Source organism: Augochlora pura, chromosome 6 (assembly GCF_028453695.1).
Source record: "Augochlora pura isolate Apur16 chromosome 6, APUR_v2.2.1, whole genome shotgun sequence".
In the NCBI taxonomy this organism is placed as follows: domain Eukaryota; kingdom Metazoa; phylum Arthropoda; class Insecta; order Hymenoptera; family Halictidae; genus Augochlora; species Augochlora pura.
The window spans coordinates 8944970-8967381 of NC_135777.1; the positions used below are offsets into that span (position 1 = coordinate 8944970).

General features: G+C 34.0%; 8 protein-coding genes across 15 annotated transcripts in view; 3 read left to right on the forward strand and 5 right to left on the reverse strand.

Annotated features, from left to right (window-relative positions):
- Nucleotides 1-2013, reverse strand: part of LOC144471101 (histone demethylase UTY-like) — a 56333-nt gene extending 54320 nt beyond the window's left edge. The window contains exons 1-3 of the mRNA XM_078182838.1: nucleotides 1743-2013; nucleotides 972-1225; nucleotides 775-883 (exon numbers count right to left, since the gene is read on the reverse strand). Coding sequence (XP_078038964.1) covers nucleotides 775-883; nucleotides 972-1225; nucleotides 1743-1810 — 431 coding nt within the window. The 5' untranslated portion in view covers nucleotides 1811-2013. The remainder of the gene's footprint in view (nucleotides 1-774; nucleotides 884-971; nucleotides 1226-1742) is intronic.
- Nucleotides 2014-3290: 1277 nt separating this feature from the next.
- Nucleotides 3291-6391, forward strand: LOC144471099 (FUN14 domain-containing protein 1). Of its 3 annotated transcripts, none has more exons than XM_078182836.1 (4): nucleotides 3291-3434; nucleotides 3955-4116; nucleotides 4242-4437; nucleotides 5140-6380. In XM_078182836.1, exons 2-4 carry the CDS (start codon nucleotides 3962-3964, stop codon nucleotides 5320-5322), a joined length of 534 nt encoding a protein of 177 aa, XP_078038962.1. In that variant the 5' UTR covers nucleotides 3291-3434; nucleotides 3955-3961; the 3' UTR covers nucleotides 5323-6380. The 3 variants fall into 3 exon arrangements, with proteins under 3 accessions (XP_078038962.1, XP_078038963.1, XP_078038961.1); XM_078182837.1 differs by lacking the exon at nucleotides 5140-6380 and adding an exon at nucleotides 4516-5013 and having other exon boundaries at nucleotides 3423-3562; XM_078182835.1 differs by lacking the exon at nucleotides 3291-3434 and adding an exon at nucleotides 3487-3562 and having other exon boundaries at nucleotides 5140-6391.
- Nucleotides 6389-9253, reverse strand: Ints9 (integrator complex subunit 9). Its single transcript, XM_078182824.1, has 10 exons — nucleotides 9145-9253; nucleotides 8795-8989; nucleotides 8318-8722; nucleotides 8014-8260; nucleotides 7769-7949; nucleotides 7461-7696; nucleotides 7183-7394; nucleotides 6918-7103; nucleotides 6656-6850; nucleotides 6389-6583 (listed from the first exon to the last, which is right to left on the reverse strand). The coding sequence occupies exons 1-10, from the start codon at nucleotides 9151-9153 to the stop codon at nucleotides 6464-6466; spliced, it is 1986 nt and encodes a 661-aa protein (XP_078038950.1). The 5' UTR covers nucleotides 9154-9253; the 3' UTR covers nucleotides 6389-6463.
- LOC144471098 (metallo-beta-lactamase domain-containing protein 1) lies at nucleotides 9126-10140 on the forward strand. The gene is made up of 4 exons (XM_078182834.1): nucleotides 9126-9428; nucleotides 9481-9645; nucleotides 9728-9850; nucleotides 9930-10140. Exons 1-4 carry the CDS (start codon nucleotides 9278-9280, stop codon nucleotides 10127-10129), a joined length of 639 nt encoding a protein of 212 aa, XP_078038960.1. The 5' UTR covers nucleotides 9126-9277; the 3' UTR covers nucleotides 10130-10140.
- Uk114 (reactive intermediate imine deaminase A homolog UK114) lies at nucleotides 10126-11158 on the reverse strand. Its single transcript, XM_078182839.1, has 5 exons — nucleotides 11027-11158; nucleotides 10765-10925; nucleotides 10592-10660; nucleotides 10440-10495; nucleotides 10126-10371 (listed from the first exon to the last, which is right to left on the reverse strand). The coding sequence occupies exons 1-5, from the start codon at nucleotides 11095-11097 to the stop codon at nucleotides 10312-10314; spliced, it is 417 nt and encodes a 138-aa protein (XP_078038965.1). The 5' UTR covers nucleotides 11098-11158; the 3' UTR covers nucleotides 10126-10311.
- Nucleotides 11159-12244: 1086 nt separating this feature from the next.
- LOC144471095 (uncharacterized) lies at nucleotides 12245-15403 on the reverse strand. Of its 5 annotated transcripts, none has more exons than XM_078182826.1 (5): nucleotides 15265-15403; nucleotides 13870-14055; nucleotides 13025-13785; nucleotides 12727-12878; nucleotides 12245-12649 (listed from the first exon to the last, which is right to left on the reverse strand). In XM_078182826.1, the coding sequence occupies exons 3-5, from the start codon at nucleotides 13781-13783 to the stop codon at nucleotides 12247-12249; spliced, it is 1314 nt and encodes a 437-aa protein (XP_078038952.1). In that variant the 5' UTR covers nucleotides 13784-13785; nucleotides 13870-14055; nucleotides 15265-15403; the 3' UTR covers nucleotides 12245-12246. The 5 variants fall into 5 exon arrangements, with proteins under 5 accessions (XP_078038952.1, XP_078038954.1, XP_078038951.1 ...); XM_078182828.1 differs by having other exon boundaries at nucleotides 13870-13927; nucleotides 14994-15403; XM_078182825.1 differs by having other exon boundaries at nucleotides 14994-15403.
- A 1181-nt stretch (nucleotides 15404-16584) lies between these two features.
- LOC144471097 (sepiapterin reductase-like) lies at nucleotides 16585-18543 on the reverse strand. 2 transcript variants are annotated; one of them, XM_078182832.1, is made up of 4 exons: nucleotides 18404-18543; nucleotides 17628-17989; nucleotides 17131-17444; nucleotides 16585-17045 (listed from the first exon to the last, which is right to left on the reverse strand). In XM_078182832.1, exons 2-4 carry the CDS (start codon nucleotides 17860-17862, stop codon nucleotides 16803-16805), a joined length of 792 nt encoding a protein of 263 aa, XP_078038958.1. In that variant the 5' UTR covers nucleotides 17863-17989; nucleotides 18404-18543; the 3' UTR covers nucleotides 16585-16802. The 2 variants fall into 2 exon arrangements, with proteins under 2 accessions (XP_078038958.1, XP_078038959.1); XM_078182833.1 differs by lacking the exon at nucleotides 18404-18543 and adding an exon at nucleotides 18073-18211.
- Nucleotides 18544-18592: 49 nt separating this feature from the next.
- On the forward strand, nucleotides 18593-20237 carry Tcs3 (Probable tRNA N6-adenosine threonylcarbamoyltransferase Tcs3). Its single transcript, XM_078182831.1, has 4 exons — nucleotides 18593-19000; nucleotides 19120-19561; nucleotides 19643-19821; nucleotides 19896-20237. Exons 1-4 carry the CDS (start codon nucleotides 18886-18888, stop codon nucleotides 20165-20167), a joined length of 1008 nt encoding a protein of 335 aa, XP_078038957.1. The 5' UTR covers nucleotides 18593-18885; the 3' UTR covers nucleotides 20168-20237.
- The last annotated feature ends 2175 nt before the right edge of the window (nucleotides 20238-22412 follow it).

Genomic DNA, 22412 nt, shown 5'->3' on the forward strand with positions numbered 1-22412 from the left:
ATATTCGATAACCGTAATTGTAACGTTTTTGTGGGAAATCTAAATTACCATTTCGGTCGTTGAAACAGATGCGCATTTGGCCTATTACCCCCCCCCCCCCCCCCCCCCTCCCATTCCTAGTCGCCATATCTCCATGGCAGCTCAGCACGTAGGCACCTTTCGTCGTTCAATGTGAAAATCAAAGCCATCTGTGGTCGCGTTAAGGTACTAACGGCTGGCACAGTCGAACAACACTTTAAGTAGCACACTACTTTATCGAGGTCCGGTGTTCTACTTTACCGGTAGTAAAGGGTGAAATTACCTACAGAATTTTGCGCGAAATTAAAAAAATAGAGGATACAGGATCAGAACGATGAACCCTGTGTGTACACCATCCAAGGAGCCGACGCCCCCTTTTCAAGGCGAACAACTCTCATGAGAGATTACAACATTTTTCTTTAGACACATCTTTACCTCACCAACTTTAACTTGATTTTTGTAAACTGATTCATAATAATTTCGGTCTACTTCAATGAGATTTTTAATTTTCTTTTAAACAGCGGAAAGATAAATTTTTGATGAAAAAATTACTATCTTTAAACCAGCCGCATTTGAAATAATTTGATGCAATTATGAATCCAGTATTGTAACGATTTTTGTATATTGTTTCTTTTCTTTTATCCTTTTCCAGAAATATAATAATAAATTCCAGAAACTTATAACTACAATTATAGATGAAAAAGAAAAAGTTCATGCACTTACTATAGTAAGAAATAAATTGTTGTAATTACTTACCATTGAAAAGCATTAAAATGGTAATAAACAAGTCCTTGTCCATATAAAAATGAGGCATCCTTCCAATAATCTCCTTTGAGAGAATAAAATTTCTGATATGCAGACATGGCTAAGCAGACAGAAAATAAATATATTTTATTTATGTATAATGTTACAACAAAACTAATATTAAATCTTTTATAAAAATTATGAATTACCTTTACTATAATCTTCTAAAAGTAAATGGAAATGTCCTAGTTTGCAATAGGTTTTAGGATCTATGCTGATCCCTTTATCTTCCTCATCATCTTTTAGCTCATCAGGATTCATTTTAGTACTATCCGCTTTTCTACGTTGCTTCTCAGCTTGCGCTTGAACTAACATTCTCTCTAGATATTTGATTGCACGAACAACTAAAGCTTTTTTCTTTGATTGCTCCGATGAATTCAGTTTTAGAAAACCAAACTGCCGGCTGCGATCCCATTGAACAAAAAAAAACATACACATTAGTCAATGAATTTTTTCAAGTGGACATAAATATCACTTATAGAAAGAAACTAGTGTTTTCTTTAAATTTGCTAAAATTCATATACATTTTAAGTGACACATTTTTCATTCTGTGCTCACACTAGAAAACAACGAAATACATTCTGCACTTCACGCTCGTAAATATTTTTATTTTGGTATTTGATAAAAGGAAATGTTAGGGGGATAACTTGTATTCTTGAAGTGTGAACGAGTTTTCAATGATTAAAATCATGAAAACACGACTATAAAACAACCGAATGTAGTACAATCGGACGCGTGGAAAGGATGTCAGTAGGTTGCACGCACGTCTAAATAAACCGATCGAATTGCGCGCCTATTCTGTCAAATAGCTTTTTAGGTTATATTTTGTGAAGTACGCGATGAAAACATGAGGTTCAAATGAAATATTCTACAAGCAGCATGTGTATTTTCGATACGAGGTTTGTTTACTTCAAGACTACCTGTCTAATTCAGATAGTATCTGTAATTCTTGAGGAGTCAAGTTGATATCGTCAGTCTCCTGGGCCATTTTCGCACACGGTAAACAGATTCATTAGAAACAGAAGGGACACATGTTTACACACAGAACAGACCGCTTTGCACGAAAATCCGAGTGATTTTTTTAATCCGCGCCTTCGACAACTCGTCAACTCATTGGGACGATAAGTTTTTAAAAGCGGCGATCAGGTTAAATCAGGATGGCGAATCACGCGACGGAAGACCATTACCACCGCTTACATCGACTTGTAATTCCGGCATCATAGAAAAAAGACTTTCTGCCACGTCTTAAAATGGCGCGAGAAATTAAATGTATTGTAGTATCGAAATATTTAAACCTCTTTGTAAAATTTATAATACGAATATCTAATTAATTGTATCACAGCTACCATATTTTTTTTGTAATTTTTCCTGAATTCTATAATTCTCTTGACCTAATACTATTTATTTTAAATAAATGTATACAGTGTCTCAAACTATCCACAACCGCTTTAAATTTTTATTTTTATATTCACATACTATCTCTCTTTCACTGTTTTTTTATAAAAAATATAGTTAACAACAATATAAATACATATTACTACAATCATGTTGAGTCAAACAACAATTAACAGAAGTGAATTTTGTACGAAATGATTTCGTTCTTAAATTATGAAAATCAGCATCACTTAGTCTAACGCAATATGATCAGATTTTTACGTGTATACGCTTTTTAATAATAATCATAAGCGTATGTACTACTATAGATGCAATATTGGGTTCTACTCTTGCACACTTTTCGTGCTCCCTAAGTTGGTTCGCATATCCCCACCATTTTACTGCGCATCCATATTCGCGCAAATACTTTAGAAAGAGAACGAGACATGATGGAGAGAAACAGATACCATCAGACTCTATGTGATATGCACATGGATAGGAAACCTAGCTTGCCTTACTTTGCCGTACTTGCAACCTCACTCTTCCCGCGCATTCGTTCGGTTGACGCGCCATCTGTGACATGCGCCGTGAAATTGCATTTGTAAAGGAGCTTCAACTTTGACTAATGGCTGTGAAGTAGTATTAATATAAAATGGGTGTTTTAAAATGTAATTATTAAATAGATGCAAAAGTGGGGTTTGCAAATACGTTTTCGAGAATCTTATGAGAGAACATATTTAATTATCTGAAGCTTCTTTAAAAATCGAATTTCGCGCTGTGTGTCTCTGATGCCACGCCAACCGAATGGATGCGCGAATAGAGTAAGACCGCAAGCACGTTAGAGTGAGACAATCTACATTGTTCGTCAATGTGACTTGCTCCACATGTGTTGTGCTGATGTCATGCTCTCTTGCTTACTCGTTCTTTTTTTCTTTTTTTTCTTTGACTGCTAGGGCAGCACTGTCTCACTGGTAAATTTCCAACCTATCAAAGCAAAGAAAATTTCTATTTGAACCCTCGCTAACGAATCGAGCTACGACCTCGAGTTGAGTAGGAGTAGGACTCATTACTGTATATTCTTTGTTGACGGTATAGTAGCGGTATCGTTACAATAACGTCCCTACGTTCTTTAAACTGAGAACTGTTGTTCGGTGATACCGGAGACTTCGAACTGTCAAATAGCTTCAACAGCACAAAGATATTAGTTTTTTCGAATATTTTGGTGATTCAAAGACTAGGTGAGCTTTACACGTGTAAATACTAATTATTATGAGGTATTATGTAATTTAGGGACACACCTGAATTCTAATATGCCTAAAATACGCAAGACTACCCTCAAATCAGGAGCAACAAAATTATTTAAACGGTAGCTGTTTATTTGTTTTTCGACATATTTTCGAAGAACCATTATTCTTATTTGACGAAGACCGTGTAAATTTATCGAGCGTATAAAGTCGACCTTCAAATATCAGATTTATGCGATAGAGCACCGTACAACTGCACATTCTTGGCAATGTAATCATCGATATATTTTTGTTCTGACGAATAACCGAAGGATGACTTCCTAACGTTTTATTTAAAGACGTCAAAATGACGCACAAAATTAATTCATTTTACGATAATTCATGACAAAAAGAATAATGTGTAACAATATTACAATTTTAAAACAAATGCATGAACTAATAAATTAATGATTTTCTATACAATTAAATGTTTCCCACCTGCTATAAAAAATCAGAAGTAGTACTTTGTTTTCAGTGTTAAGATGAGTCTTCCGGTAAGTAAAAGATACAAAGACGATGCGAACCATGATGAAATTAACATCTCTAAGGAAACAAAAAGTCTCATTGACCAGATTTTAGGAGATGTTAGCAAAACGTCTGCCACTAAACAAATTGTTATTGGTACAACATCAGGATGGTACGAACTTAATGTATACAAGTGAAAAAAAATAAAAAGTATTATTTCACAATTCTCTTATTTTAGTATAACATTAATACTTATCTATTAAAATTCATTCAATTTTATGAAAATATACCATATAGGGTCACTGGATTTATGACAATGAAAGTTGGGAAAATGGCCGCTCTTGCATTTGGTGGTGGTATTATAATGTTACAAATAGCAGTCCATCAAGGATACATAAAAGTTAACTGGGACAAAATACAGAAAAAGGCTGAGAAAATAACAGATATAGTAGAAGAGAAAGTTACTGGTGAAGGACCTAAACTATTAGATAAGGTAAATTCATATTTATTTTATTTTGTTTCTCTGCTTGATGCACTAATACCTCTAACAGAGTATCTCTATTATTTATAGGTAGGAAGATGGTGTAGGAACAATTCATTTGTGGCAACCAGTTTCATTGGTGGTTTCATTATTGGTTTAGCATCCTGAATCAGAATATGCTTGATTTTTTAATAAAATAAAAGTAAACAGTGTATATTTATAACTTATCATATCAGAATTGTACATTACTTATAATTTTTATTCTTGCTGATGTTTCACTAGATAGGACAGAGCACTTGGCGGTCACATTAGCAAGACTGTTTCAATTTTTAACAACTAATAATGTCCCATTTTTCATATATATAAGCTACGTGTCTAATGCTTTTAAAAAGCCTTACATATGCATTCAAAATGTGTATATACTTTGTAATAATAATACTATGTTGTTATGCCTAACATGCATCTACAAATTTATGCATAGATTTTTCTAAAGCAATATTTAAATGGTATCGAAGTATTGTAAAAACATTTAAGTTACATCGTAAAATAAACCGAATGCTGTAAAGTTTATTCACATTTTTTGTTTTTCTCTTATGAAATTTATTTGTTAGTCCTTTGTGTAAATTTGTATGGAATTAAAATATATATGTACATATTACCTGTAAATTATATATATATAAATAATCTATTTAGTAAAAGAATTTATTGTTTCAGGTCGAGAGATTCGTTGACAAAAAGTTAGATAAAGCAGAGCAATTGTTGAAAAATGGAGAATCTCGTACACGACGCTGGTACCACTCTGTTACTGGCGATGCCACTTTCAGACCTAAAGAATTCCATTTTTTCATCACATCCTTCGTAGCCGGCTTAGCAATTGGCATAGTTACTGGTAATTAGGTTTATAAATGCTGCATTCTGAATGCAAGTAAGAAAGTAATGTGCTCATCCAAAAAATTATACTAATTATGTAAACTCAATAATAACAGTGAACAATCAATTCATAATGACGTTAACAGAAGAAGCAGACAAATGAAAGTTATAACGTACTTCTTTTGAATTTGAAGTTTTGATAATTTTTTTCATCAGTACAAATTTTTTTGTTGGCTTCAGTTTAAAAGCTTATAACAAAGATAAAAAATGAATAATGAAATATTTGTATCTCTCAAATTAAATATGAAATTTTTACGATTTATAAAATTAAATTAAAGATAATACATTAAAACAATGTATTATTCACACAAGTATTCGTTAATATACGAAAACATAGATAACATGGAACGTCTAACAATATATGTATAGATGATTACCATGTTAGTACCCATTCAGGATGCAGCAAACACAAAAATGCAGTCATTTTTAGTCATCATCTTTATTGCATTATATCTACAGTAGATATCCGTAAAAAGACAAACGAAATAATTATTTTTTTTTTATATTATGTTCTTGTATTTAAATGATTTTGAAATACTACCGAATTTTTGCTATTCAGTGTACTAGATAAAATATACGTTTTGGAGAATTTTGTACTGATAAAAACTGTGCATGTACATTAAATGAAAAAAATATAGTGTCATAATTGGCACTAGAAAAGAAAGTTTTTCTTCCATAAATACAATGTGTTCTCAGCCTCGCATGGTCGTATGCTTCAGTTATATGTTTCCTGATGAGGTAGATACAATTTTTTTAAAAAGTGTTGTTATTTCATTCAGGTAGAATCTCTATCTAGTTTTACACTTTTAATTTAAATATGCTACTGCATAAAATATTGTAATAAATCACGGAATCGTGCGATGTTATCACGTTAATTATATATGGGTTTGTAGATATTATATAATAATATAACACAATGTCTGTTTATGTACAGGACATAGTTATAAATAATTCCGAAAGTAAATTATGCTTATTAACAACCCAGATGTTTTAACACACATTCTAAAGGGTATTAAATGAACGATAATTCCAATGATGTAGAAAAATAAATTATAATAAAATTGTCACATCACATAAAATGGTCATTATTTGGTGTCACTTAGTTCTTTTAGAATCTCTTTAGGCACTGCATTATGATAATCCTTAAACGTCTTCTAATCTTTTGATCACCATTACAAAATATATGGGTTGAATTGTCTCCTATTTGGATTAAAGTATCTTCATCTTGCTATAAATACAAATGGACCATGAACATATCTAAATAAAATACATTTTTTAAATTAATATAAACATCCCTTACCAAGTGAATACTGGTAGCAGTCGTGCTATGTGTTAACTTGGCACCCAGGATACCTTCTTGATTAAGCTTTTGAAGTAACTCTTGCGGATCGACGTTACCGTATTCATGTTTCCTTTCCTTCAGAACTTCTTCCTTAATTGGAGCAGGTGAACCGGACGAAGCTTTACGCTTTCCACATGGCCTATCTTCAATACTCTTCAAGCATGGTTTTTAATTTATGATTAGAACATATTATGCTTATTTATATTTTATAAATATATACCTTTATTGTGTACACGTTGTCTTTAACTTCCAATTCACCAGTAATAGAAGCAAGACTCAAACCAGGTCGAATTTCACTTGGAATTATATTTCCAGCCAATTCAGGTTCGATAAATACTCGTCCTTTTTTCCTCTTTAAAGGTAATTTGATTACTTCACCTCGTTTGAAGGTAATTAAAGGTTTCTCCTTAAACACATGTATCAATCAGAGTTTATACTCGAAACAATGTATATCAATAGAATTACATTTAAACATACAAACTTACTCCAACAGGTTCTATTACAAGGTCTGTTCTATGTGGTGCTGTTATAGGTGGTTGTGTATAGCATTCTGGTATTACCAAATGTTCTGGTTTTAAATCTCTAATTAACTTATTAGCCTGAGTAAAATTCAGTGATGTGTCTATGGGACAATGTACAGCCTTCATAGCTAAAGGCTGAAATGGCGCTAGTGCATCCAGATATGGAAAATCTGGTTCTGAAACAACCATCAATTAATTCATAATTCATAGAATAAACACGCAACATAGTAAACAAGATATACCTGTAAAAATTATTGTATGTAGTGGATTATTACTCCATAATTGAACAAAATGAACTGCATCCCCAAATCTAAGACTAGGATGACCACAGAAGACAACACAAGGTTGTCTATAGTCAGAACTAAAACCCTCTGCATATGTAGATGTAAAATGTTTTAATCTAGCATTTCTAACAAGGAATCCATGTGGAAATGGTTCCTCAGGAAGATAAACTCTATTTTGTTTATTTGTTGACAACCTGAAATCACATTGAAAGAAATGATATATGTATATATATGGTGCTTAATAGATTACGATATCTGATACATACCATTCAGCTAATATATTTGAGTACGCTAAAGATGATTCAGCTACTGGTGATATAAAAAATAGAGGGACTTGTGAAAATCCTGATTTATCCAAATGAATACTGAGACATTCAAATAAATCATACACAACACCGGAGGGGTAACAGGGTATCAGAACACATCCACCAGCCCTGAGAGTCATTGCTAAAACATTTTACTTAGTAAAAATATAAATTACCTATAAGAACAAGACCTGCGTGATACGTACCAACAGTCATACAAACTTCCCCAAGCATTGTATCTGGATTAGCAGTGGGTGTTTGAGTTAAACTTGTTAATATTAATAAGTTGGCATGTTTTAATGTAGCCTGTTCCATAGGTCGTGGATGAGTTGTTAGTGTTGATGATCCGCTGACAAATGCAACTTTCTCATGATCACAGGATATTAACCAGTTGCTGCTACCCAAGCAATATCCAGAGCTTATGGGAGTAACTGTTAATGCACCATATATATCCTGTAAAGACTTAATAAAAATCTGCCTCAAACTAATAATTTTGCTTTATTTACTTACTAATTTCTGATCATATCCAACTGTTTGGATATTTGCTAAAGCATTGTTAACTGCTGTCATTGAGTATACATGTTTCCAAGATTTTGGTTTGAGAGCGTCAGCTAGTGGAGGAGGTAAAACATGCAACATCTCTTTCCAATGTTTAGCTAACGTTGCTCTAGGTGTTTGTTCAATAAATTCTACTAATTCTTCCATAAAGAAACGTCCAATTTGTAGTGTTGGTTCTGTGGCATACACAATGCCTTTAAAACCAGTATCTTCTGTTATAAATGGTAGAGCTAACATACAAGTGTAATTTGATATCAAAATAGCATCAATTTCTGAAAAATCTATGATTTTCTCCAGAGGTGGAGAAAATTCTGGGGTTGAATCTACAAATACTCTGCCACAGCATTCTTTCAACTCCTAAAAAGTAAATATTTAAATTTCATAAATGATGTTACATTTTTGTTAATTAATATAATTAAATATTCAAACCCCTTCTATCTGCCAATCTTGATGATTATCACGCGGAAGCCAGGATAATAATGAATTAAATTTTGAGCTAGGAACCAAAGGCATTGGCATAAAATGTAATACAGACTGCATGTTTAAACCGCAGTCTAACATTAGTGTAATTCCTTTGAAACTTAATACCAAGCATGGTTTTGTTGGTTCACTTGACAAACAGTACTAGAAATAAGAAAATTCGTGTATAGAACAATTACCATAAGCAGTAAAGATATTTGTATAAATTGAGGTTAAAATAAGAGGTATTACTAAAAATATCTTCTATCTACTATTATATAAAATTACGTATTATGTTATCGTAATACTAATTTATTTACCAATTTCATTTTATATATTGTATTTCCTTAAACTTCGAATTAGTCGCAACAGTAAAATAATGTTTTGACTTCAAATGTAAACATTGTACTGTGACTTCTTAAAATAAGGTTGGCTGTATTTTGAGCTCCAAAAATGTGTGAAATTATTGTGTTGTTTGATGGTTATTCGGAAAAACTTGAAAATGAGACGATGAAAGCAAATTGTTCTTGTACATTAATAAAAGCATCGAAAAATGTGATTGTTGATACAATGACAGCTTGGGATAAAGACAAAATAATACAAGGTATGATTTTTTTAAACATATTTAATATAGTTATTTAACAATTTCATTTCAGCTCTTAATCGACATAATATTACTCCTGATGAAATTGATTATGTCGTTTGTACCCATAGTCATGCGGATCACATAGGCAACAATAATCTCTTTCTAAATGCTGAGCATATAATTGGAACTTGTGTTCACAGAGGAGAAACGTTCTTTGGAACAAAATTTGAAAATGGTAATACGTATTACATATACGAAGACAAATATAATTAACTTTTATTATGCAATTAATACAAAGGATTATAATTATTCTATAGACTCTGCATATGAAATTTGCCCAGAAGTTAAAGTCATAGCTACTCCAGGACATACATCTGAAGATGTCACAGTACTAGCACAAAGCCATGTATCTGGAAAATCTATGTGCTATGCTATAACAGGTTTTCTCAGATTTATTAATATATAGTATAAAAAATTATTGTGGGTAATTGAAATTGAATGTTACAATATATCTTGCAGGAGATTTGTTTGAGAAAGAAGAAGATATTTTAAATCCTTCAATATGGAAAGACCTCGGAACAGTGGAATTACAAAAAGATCAATCACATTGGAGATCATATGTAATAAATATTGCAGAATTTATAATACCTGGACATGGACCAATGTTTCGTGTTACCAATGAAATGAGAAGAATTGTCACAGATCAAGAAGAATGTTAAGTTTAGTGCTTATAAAATAATATATTTAATAACATACAAAGAGAGAAACTTATTTTTATATTCATCATTTATATTACTACTTTGTTTTACATATATTTATCTATTTTAGTATTAACCATAATAGTACTTGCTTCAGTTTTAGAAAAAAATGTATTTGACATAGTATTGAAATACTTTCAACATTATAATTTTGTTTCTAAATCCCCAGTAACGGCAATAGCTTCAATCTCAACTTGAGCTCCCTGTAATATTATAAGTAATTAAACTTAGTAAAATTTATTGCACAAAATATAAAATAATCATTTCATACCATAGGTAATTTTCCAACTTGAAATGTAGATCGGGCTGGATAGTTATCTGTGAAAACTACAAAACAAAAAGATAAATAATTATCAATTATAATATGAGATAAACGTGATTTATCTCTTCTACAAGATTTAATGGAATTGAATTTATTCTTACATTCTTTGTAAACTTCATTTACTCCAACAAAGTCATTTATATTGTTTAAAAGGATTGTTGTTTTAACAACTGTAAGAAAATACAATTTTCATAAATTATTGAAATTATAAACTTGAAGTAAAAGTTAGCTCTTATTTTTATTAATATACATAAATTCAGTAAATATATATAACCTTTATCATAACTTGATCCAGATTCTCTCAAAATGTGTCCCATATTTATTAGAGCTTGGCGAGCTTCAGCAGCTGTACCCCCCTCGACAAGTTTTTGAGTTTTCACATCAACACCAAGAACTCCAGATAAGTACACAGTACGATTTACAAGTACTGCTTGACTGTTAATATAAAATTTGTTATACCGGATTATTAAAAAGCAATAACAAAAAGAACGCATAAACAAACGCAAAACATTCATGTATAATGTTATGCTGCTTACTTGTATGGACCAACAGGTATTGGAGCCAATGAAGAGGATATTATTTTTCGAACAATTTTCTGTGAAGCCATGATTACCTCTATTCTGCTTGGAATTGTGTTCACTACAAACTTTAAGCGTTACTACCGATGCAGTAGTTTTGTGTCATCTTTATATGTACACGTTTAAATTCTGATAAACCTTTAACCCTGACTTGGAGCAATTCTTATCTTATGTAACTTATCTATCTGTCTCTTTCATGTTCTTTAAATGCGATTTCCAGTGCAATGATAACTTATTATTTTACATACATAAGAAGCGTCTTTTAACAATGTATACATAAATTTATAAACATTTGCTTTATACATTAACAATATTTTATTTCTAATTTTTTCAGGTGGTAAAAATTGATAGAGAATTGATTCTTTCTGAAATATCAAAGTAGATATAAGGAATTTTATGTGAAGTAATTGAAAATCATTGCACCTGCACTCAATTTAGTAACGCTAGTAATTTGAAATACACTATCCAACCAAAAAGAATTATTGGAGTGTTCAGAATTAAATCAAATTAGTAACATTATTATAAAAATCTATGAACTATGTTTAGTAAAGTATATTATAATTTTATACTATTTATTCACAAAGAATCAATTTATTTTTTCTTATGATATAAACTTTACATCGCCTTATACGAGCATAATGAAGAAACATTTACACTGTGTATTCTCGCTAAATAAAAAGTAATATTTTATTGATTTCTGAAGTTAGTAAAAATTTTATAACTAAATATATTTTTGCTCAGAGTAAGAGAATTATGTCAAATTAAAACATTAATCTTTTAAAAAAAAAATAAGGTACATGTACATCTTTTCTGATAAATATTGATGTTTTAGACGGGACAAAAAATCTTTGTATACACTGTAGTGTGTGTGTAACATGTGAAAAAAAAGCAAAAATTTTGAATATCAAATTTTACTTGATAAACTGATGAGAAAGAGGTTTTTACAGCACAGTCATACTTTTTATTATAATTATATATATTATTATATATAATTTATATACTATATATATATAATAATATATATATATATATTTGTGTGTTCGTATAGGTATGTATTCATGTATGTATAGAGCATTTGCACACCTGTAGTCCTTTCTAAGCACAACAAATATTACAGTATGTATTGTTGATGACAATGTCTATGAATCAAGAATGGTTTACAACAGGCTTGTGAAGTTTCAATGAGCTGCATTATTACGTCTACCGCGTCTTTTGCGGCTTCCACTAGGACGGTTCGAAGACGCCCATTGTTCATAAAAACGTTCCCTCTCTAACCATTCTTGATATTTATACCACCATTCTTCCCACTTTATGTAGTCATCTAATGTGAGGTCTCGAAGATATCCTCTTGCTTTGTAATAATCATATCTGACACGGACGTCGTCCCAACATTCAAGACCTCTTGGTCCTTGTGCTAACAGTGATTCAGGATAATGTCCTGGAGGTGGGGAATCATATCCTAATCTTGCAATTCTTTCTTCGCCTTCTATTACTACTTTCATAGCATTTTCTCCATCCTTTGTGATTCTCATGTTCTCCATATCCCTACGATCTACGCTCCACTGTGCCATTTTTCCGAATCTATAAGACAGTTTTACATTCTTATTTTAATCCCATTCTTTTCATTACTCTTCATACATGAGATATCACAAACATACCGTTCTGATAATGTCATCCTAGGTGGTCCTACGTGTGATGTAGTAGAAGAACTGTCGCTGTCTTCACTGGGCGAAGATTCCGGTGGAGGCCTAATCATCTGGGTTGCTCCATGACTTGAATGTGTTTTTTCTACCTTTACAGGTTTACGCATCTGCACAAGTTTAATAGTTACATATTGGAAACAAAAACGAATGTAGGTAAAACTAGAAAGGGCTTATAATTATATGTGAAAAAAGTTGTTGTTACATTTAAGAACCATAATTTGTAATTATGTACATCTACGAAAATATGTTTTACCAATGGTATTGGATCTGGGACACGTGGATCTTCTGGGATTCTAGTATGATGCTTTTCTTTGCGACGAACTTTGGCTTCTTTTTCTTTAATTGTTTTGTAGTCCTTTTGGTGACGTGGTGGAGGTTGTGGTGTAGGTGGGGGCGTGCGTGGACGAGGCAAAGGAGGTGATCGCGGTCTAGTTCGAGCCGGTATTACTCGGGAACTCGACGGTACTATTTCTTTTGGGTGTGCTCGAGCTCGAACCGGTGTGAGCGATCTTGAACGCGAACGAGATGGTTGGGTAATGCGTCGTCGTTCTTTCGGTGAACAGACGCTACATGATCTATCAGAACAAGTACTGCCTGTACTTGGACTTCGTGCTGGTCTTCCTCTGGTATGTGATCTATCGCGAGGCGAACGTGGGCTTCTAGTTCGAGGACTGCGCGGTCTTGGACTATGGGGACTCCTAGGTCTAGGACTTCTTGGACTGCGAGGATGTCCTCTGCTTGGTTCTCCACTTGTTGTGCCTCCAACATACAACTCTTTGTATCCACTGTGCCTCCATCGATTTGGGTCTCGCTCCTCTACCTCCAGAAGCTTTTTATTCCAATAACTTGATTGAGACTCACGAGCTTTCCGCATCATACTATCTAATTCTCTCCTCTTCCCAGAATTTTCACCATGAGGTCTGGGTTGGGATACATTGGTATCCATCCGTAATTTACTAGAACTGCTACCATTACCACTGCCTCCTCTTCGCCTATCATAGTCCCGTGACATTTCTGAAATAATGTAATATTTGTACATTTCTACTTTATATCTTCATTTCAGTTTACGAGTTAACAAGTCATATTTCAAGTATTTACCTCACAGATATCTTGAAATGGAAGACACTGGAGGAGCGAAAACTGGTGATCCGAACTCCTGCGAGATCAGTGAACACGTTAATTCTCAAAACATGACAGAACAGCCATAAAGATGATAATACGTTGGATTAATCGCCATGAGACCACTAGAAGAACCAGTACCACTCGTCCTTTGGGTCGACTGGCCTACGTTAAAAATTCTATATGTCACAAATAGGTATCATCTGTAGTGGTTCGAGCAGCGGAAAAGTTAGTATTCCCGGGCAAAAGCGTTTCTCAGAATTTGAATTCGCGAAATCCACATGTGGTATTGGACATCACCCGTCGCGATGCCTTACCATCGCCACTCTCCACATGTCCAGAATTGCAGTACGCTTCGATCCACGATCCATAAATGTTGGTCGCGTGGACTTTCAATGAGTCGAACCAAATTCAGAGATCGCCTTTCGAAGGCGTCGCGTGCACGCGAAAACGCGAGTCGGTCAGGTCTCAAGTTTTCGCGGGTCTTTTGCATTTACCGGACCGAGAACGCATAAAGTTGTGAAGTTTATCTCGAGCATTACCCGGGTAACGCTGTACCGGCGGCACTCACGTAGCCGATTACGATACACGATAAGACCGACCGACTGTCCGACCGACCGCTCATCAGTGTTACACCGACCGTGTGTACACAGACGAGAGAATTTCGCGTACGCGAAGCTTTTTTCAGTATATCGAGACATCGTCGGGGATGTCGTACGCGGAACATCACCTTTTCGGAAAGCGTCGGAGGATATCTTGTCGCGAACGACTCATAGCCACACCGAAACGCGACACGGAATTTGTGGCTCGAGTAACGGGTACGTCAAGGTCACGCAAATGCCCGACTGCACGATATCGTGACCGATAGAACCGTGTTTCTTGCGACACCATTTCAGATATTACCCGGGCAATACCTTGCTGGTGTCGTAACGGATACTTTGAGAATCGCGGAATACCTCGAGCACAAGCTCGGGGAGATAAAGAGAAAGAGAGAGATAGAGAGAGTCTGAACCGGTATGTACGCGTATAGCCTCCTTCGCTCCTTTCTTTCATTAAAAGCGAAGGTCGGCTCTTCTCGCTTTTTCCCATTTGCTGGTACACACCTTTGCACTAGTTTTTTTTGGTTTTATTAATATCTTTTTTATTTTTTTCGTCGTTGTTTTACGTGGCTTCACAAAACTTTTACCCGACGATACTTCGAATAGATCTAACTCTGGCAACGCTGGTTGCTACCCGTACCGAAGCGTCAGAGGCGTTCATTCGCTCGCAGTCTACGGTCACTTTGAAAATCAATCGCCCACCCAGTGAGCGCTACTCGTGGAATTTTCACGACATTCACCGGGCTCAAGAACCTTTCGAGACAACGACACTCACTTTTCTCACCGCGGCAACTCGCAAACTTGCATTATCTGGCACGAATCTCGGTGATTCACTTCCGCGTGACGTTCTACGAATGGAGATCGTTCAAAAGACTTTTCTTTGACGAGCCGCACCAAATGCAGAGGATGCATTCCAAGCGAAACGAACAGCAGGTGTCGCCTTGATCGTTCGATCGTGTTTTACGAACACCATACGTGCTCCTGATCTTTTATTAATTTATATACACTATTTCACAGTAGTTTTATACAATATTTATAAATTATTCATTTCGTCTTTTAATGAATGACATTATCTTACTCTGTGCACGATATTCGATGCAACCGATAGTACATTAAAAGAAATTATTATACACACATGCATACATATGGTTGTTTGCGTTTGTGCATGGGTAAGCATCTTTCATTGGATGTTTGATTTACCCGCGTACCAATGAATTTGATAGCATGCATTTTAATACTTTGGGTTTTTAATAAATTTAATTGATTTTCACAGACAACTTTTAAAACAGTTTATTTGATCTACAATTAGTTAACTTATTATTACATGTACCAAAAAACGAAACGGTTTTAATCAGTACATAGAGAAATAACTATTGGATATCTATTTAACTTTTTGAAAACAAAATTTTAGAATTATCTTGAGAGGCAGTAGTTATATTATCAGTATTTTTATTTTTATCTTCTTTATTGGTTCAAAGTTTAACATGGAAAGCTTGGTACATGTATGTATCAGTAGGAATTGGTACATTCAGTGGTGTTGCTAGTTCAATGATGCAAACTATATTATCTAAGTCTGTGCCTTTAACACTAAACGTACCAAGAGGGGTCAAATGACCCCTTTTGAAAATTTACTTTTCTAATTCTTACATTTATTGTTATTTCTGTCGGTCATTTGACTTTCTGTAAATTCTTATATCATCCGATTTTTCAATTTCCCACTTTCCGTTTTTCTCGTAGCTTATTTTTTACCGACAAAAATTCTATGGTAAGATTAGGTATAGAAAAATGCCGGTACGTTTAGTGTTAAAAGATACCAGTAAAAATTATGATGAAACTTTCTAAGTTAGGAAACATAGGAACATTAACACTAGCTGCATTATATGGGATAATTTATTCATACTTCATGCTACTTATCTATCCTGTACCACTTTATCTAGTTTTTGTAGAAATTCGTGTTATTATGTTAATGTTATTGATAAACGTACGAATCTAAAATGAAACTAGTAATTGTGCGGTACATGAACCTTTGACATAAGATAATGAATAATCATGGGTTGTTGTCGATATTTACGAAAAAAACGAGAAACCACAGACGTACAATAGTAAATAAAATTTTATTTCTTGAATCTACGATTAACAAACATTTATTTATGTATAATTTGTATAGTTTTATAATGTAATGTTAATAGGAAATTAAATAAAAAATTTTAATTAACTACCGTAAATAGTTCAACAAAAATGTTATTTATATTAATATCTCAACTAGCAAGTATTGGAATGTAAATAATTTAGAACAATAAATCCAGATATATTTTACAATTCGTCGTAATAATCAACATGATCACCTGATGTATACTTTTGATCTCTAAGAACGTTTAAGAGTCGGTTAACTGTTTGATCACATGTTAACACAGTTCTGTTTGTTAGCATATTATTAAATGAAGCTTTAATGTCTTGATCCCCATGTGTTTTACACACTTCATGTAACATATCAGTTTCAACTGGTCCTGGTGAGTAATTTAATACATTCACTTCAGGGTTTTCTACAGCAAACACCTAGATAACATCAACATGAGAAGTATATGAGAATTAAATATACAGATAAATAAGAAGTAACTAAATAAATCTATAAACTTATTACCTTAAAAAACATTTCTCTTGCTGCTTTACCAGAACAATAATAAGCTGTAGACTTGTATGGTTTAATAGCAAGCAATGAAGTAATATTTATAACTGTCTTATTTTGATCTGGGACTTCATTAAATATTTCCATGATAACACCATTTAATATAGCAGGAACAAAGACATTTAAAGCGTAATAATTCTGCCATATAGTTATATCAGTCATATCATTTGCAACTTTAGTAAGATCTCCCATTGTACCAACATTGTGTACTACAACCATTCTATCAAATTGTTCTGGTGTTTTATCTTTCATTGATCGTATTATAATACCTAAAATGTATATGGTTCAGTACAATAATTGAAAAGGATAAACTTTGAGAAAACTAATAGTACAATGAGTACGTGAGATCAAATACCTATATTAAAAACAATAAAGATTTTTTAAATATTTAGTAGCCTATAATCTATAACTACATATTTATAGTTGTGTATATATATGTTTTTAATGTTTACCATGCAATTCATCTTTTGTTGCTTTGCTTAAATCAACACTGGCAGTGTCAACAGATACATGAGAAGGTATATTTTTAGCAGTTTCTTTTAAAGCAGCCAAGTTTGTTGCTAGCAGTAAAACATGTGAATCCTTTTCTAGTACAGACCCAAACAATGTTGCAATATGTTTTCCAATACCACGACTTGCACCAGTTACCACCAGAAATACTTTTCCTGACAATGCTGTTACCGTCATATTTTCTTAAAAGGAAACTTCTCTAATTATTCAATCTATGAATAGTTTCTTTTTCTTGTTCAGTTTCAAGGATTATCTGAAGAATGTCTGCTTTTAGAAGATGAACTGATTCACTGGTAGTTATTGCCTAAAAGGATGGATATTATTATTTCACACAAAATAGCTCAATCTACAAATAATTGCATCTTGCAAATATTATTACTTAATGACCTGTAAATGAGGAGCTATGTGTCTTATTAAAGGATTTGAAACTAATTCTGTTTCCTCTTCTGATTCAAATTTATAACCAGAAGTTATTAATCGAGTAATACAGTCCTCTTTCACTTCTACTAAAGATGTTATTAAATCTTTCTTTGATGTACCTTTTTGAAGATTATTAAGTCTAGCATCTACAACATGTTACACAAAAAAATATATAGTATCGTTGCATATATTAAAAATATAAAAGCTAAATTTTTGTATCGTTTGTAAATGTGAAAAGAACCATATGGCATTGTCGTACGTAATAATTTTAAAAGAAGCGAACGTAAAAATTACTTACAAAGTTTCTTCAAATACTCTTCGGAATCGGCAAGTTTTGAATGTTCTGACTGATACTCCACAAAAGAATCTTCAAAATTATCGATACATCTATTATCATCGATCTCTCGGAGATCTATCCCGCACCACGGATCAGTAATGTCTGTTTTCATATTAATGTCAGCGAGTTTTTTCTGGTGATGCTTTGAAGGTTTACCAGTTCTCTTGTTACGTACAGTTGCCTCACCCATAGTAAGCATGTGCGGGTCTAGACCGCTCAGTAATATAGAGGCTGGTACAGAAATTGCTCTTTTTCGAATGGCTGACGATTAATTTCTGAGATAGGATACACTGAGGATTGGATGTGCATTAAAATAGTGGGGATACAAATATTTACTACGGTGAAGTATGACTGATTTTAGAAGATCCACGAAGATTTTTATTTGATGCCAAATACACATTGTTCGAAGCACTTTTGACTGACCGGAAATAACTAAAATAGAAATGGTGATAGCAATTGGATTTGAAGGTAGCGCGAATAAATTAGGCATTGGAATTATTCAAGACGAAAATGTAATATCAAATGTCCGACATACTTATGTTACACCGCCGGGTGAAGGTAAAAACATAACCTTTCACATCCACTTTTCTGGAAACAGTACATACTGTTCGTACGAATGATTATTTTCATTATTTATGAAGTTATACATGGAATTTTTCAATGATTCTTTTGAAAAGGATTCCTGCCACGTGAGACTGCACAACATCACAGAACACATATTCTTGATGTTCTACAAAAATCATTGGATGATGCAAAGATAACATTGAAAGATGTAGATGTGGTATGCTACACCAAGGGTCCTGGAATGGGAGCTCCATTGACAGTAGCTGCACTGGTGGCAAGAACTGTTGCACAACTGTACAATAAACCTATAGTTGCAGTAAATCATTGTGTTGGTCATATAGAAATGGGTCGTTTAATCACAGGTAGTTTGAATCCGACTGTCCTTTATGTTTCTGGAGGGAACACACAGGTGATTGCATACTCTCGACAAAGATATCGTATTTTTGGGGAAACAATAGATATAGCTGTTGGAAATTGCTTGGATCGTTTTGCAAGGCTGTTGAAACTTTCAAATGATCCTAGCCCCGGTTATAACATAGAACAATTAGCAAAAAAGTGAGTTGTTTCATTTTGAGAGATCATTTTATCTATAAATGCAATAACAATCTGCCTTGTTTTAATTTCATGGACGTAAAGAGGTAAAAAACTAGCACCATTGCCTTATGTGGTTAAAGGTATGGATGTATCTTTCTCTGGTATTTTAAGTCACGTAGAGGAACATCTGGCCTCTTGGCTAGATTCTAAAGAATTTACTCAAGAGGATCTATGTTTCTCTCTCCAAGAAACATTGTTTGCTATGCTAATTGAAATTACAGGTACAGTGGTATAAAATACAATTGCACTTCATAATGTAGCAAACAAATATGTTTCTGATTTTATGATATTTTAGAACGAGCAATGGCTCATGTAAAATCATCTGAAGTATTAATTGTTGGTGGTGTGGGATGTAACGAAAGATTGCAGAAAATGATGGAAATTATGTGTGAAGAACGAAATGCAGTACTTCATGCTACAGATGAACGATTCTGTATAGACAATGGCGTAATGATAGCAGTAGCAGGATTACATCAATATAAAAGCAGCGGTCATACTCCCTGGATACAAACGTCTTGCGTTCAGAGGTATCGCACTGATGACGTACTTGTATCATGGCGGGAGTGAACTAATTTTAAACCGAATATTAAAACTAGATTTTTTACGTTGTTTGTTAATAAAAAGTCTATTTCATTTATTTGGTTGCATATTAATTTCTTCTTCACTATTGTTTTCGGTAGTAAGCCTTAAATTCTCAATAATTATGGCGTTCCCAAAATTGGGAAAATTGAAATATGATTCTAAATTAGAATTAGGAGAATATTTGTTACGCCATCTGTGATAAAATGTCGGAACTTTTACCACAGAGAAGTATATTCGTCAGGAACAAGTACCGCGAAATTTTCACCAGATGACGCTATCAATTTATTTAGAGAAATTTGCTCTGTCAGTAAATTTGTCTACCAATTTGAGCGTTTTCTCCCTGCGAGAAATGGCGCTAATTTTTTAATTTCCGTCAGCTATCATGTTTCCGTTTGGCGATACAACTCAGAAAAGATTATTTCTCAAGATAAGACCTACCGATCAATTTGAGAACTTTCTATTTCAAGATACACTTCACGAATTTAACAAGATCATAATCGTTCTCAAGTAATGGCAGTTACGAAACTTCGCGTCTTCGTACTCGATTTCCTCAGGAGGACCCGTCTCTAGCAGAAACGTTCTCTCCAACTAAGAAATCATTACGCTCCTTGAATTACTGGGATCCTCGTATCTCCGTCTCTGCTGGGAATAGCTACACGTGATTCCTTGGACACCCCATATACTTGAGGTCGCGTGGGCGAAGAGGTATCGTTCGCCTACGCGACTTTCCGCGTGTGTCGGAACATTTCAGTGTGAGCAGTCAGTGTGTCAGCGACTACCACCTAGAGGAAGAGGAACCGAAAAACGTGAAACTATCTGTGGAGACAAATGCAGTTATCCCTTTCGAAGTGTATACTGAGATATGTGAAAACATGTTGCGTAAACGAACGTCGGATCATACTTAACGCTGATAATAATTAGCGACCGGAAGAAATGTCATCATGGAGAGAGGGGGTGAGTAAGAACCAAAATTATTGAAGTTGCAAGGTGCTATGTATGCATTACTTTGCACACCATTTTCATCCTAGTACATAAGATTTAATTTATTTCGACTCTGTGCTATTTTTACAAGGTAACATATCTACAGTTACGTCTAGCGTTCTAGGTTTGCCGTTCAGTAGAAGTCTTCACCATAGTTTAAGCTCTACTTAGTATAATCAAATAACAGCGCTAGGAAAGTCACATGATTATTTAACAGCGACACCTCCTGATAGCGAGAAATCGGGAGAACAATGCCACAAGAGTTGTGGCATTCCGCTGGATAATTCGAACAGAGGCAATACATCTTCTATTTTCGCTTATCCAGGCCTGTCTATGTTGGCTCGGAAACCTGAAACTTCTTCGCCGCTATTGTGCAGAAGGTCTGCCAAAGTTGCTCCGAAGTCGTTCGACTTCAGCAGCTCCAAGGGCTCCTAATGACATGGCCGGGACATTCTATTTACTTGGAGATTCCAGGACACTTGCTTATTTTATTATTTGTGCCTTTGCAATACTCGTCAGTTTCTGTGCAGTTTTCTGATTGTTTTATTCACTATAGGAAAGTCGAAGTTGTTATCTGGAAGAGAATGTTAGTTATATTCTTATATGATCGTTAATAATTTTAATAATAATAATCATCTACCGGAATCAATTTATCTGAAGACATTCACAAATTTACAAATCGATTATGAAATCTAAACGATAATAATAGGGATAATGATAATAATTGGTTTATTGATCGACGGGAGAAGAGTTGCAATATGATAATATGTTGTACGAATAGCATAACGAAAAGAAAAGAAAAGTTGTAGAATAAAAGGATACAAGGGAACAGAAAATAATTACTAGAGATAGTTAAATAAAGTAGAAAACATTGAATAAATAATAGAGAACAATACAGTAAGTGATCGTTAAAATAATAGTACAGAAACACGGTAAGATTTAAAAGCAATAGCATGAGAATAGCAACATTGAAAGTTGACTTTGCAACAGTACCTAAATCCCTAGTTGCTTTGGCCTATCAGCAATTAAGACTCCGGCTCGAGATAATCGTGATGATTAGCAGAATCGTGTTCCCTGAGTCGCAAGAGTTCTACGCGTACCAAGAAAATCCATCTTCTCCAAGAGATACAATCGCATCATCTTCCCTCCGCTTTTCTTAGCCGTGTTTCCATTCTCTGGTTGCTTGGAGCGTGTTTCATCGAGCTGCGTTTTCCGCGTGATGTTTACCGACCCTTTTCGAGTCCGCGAC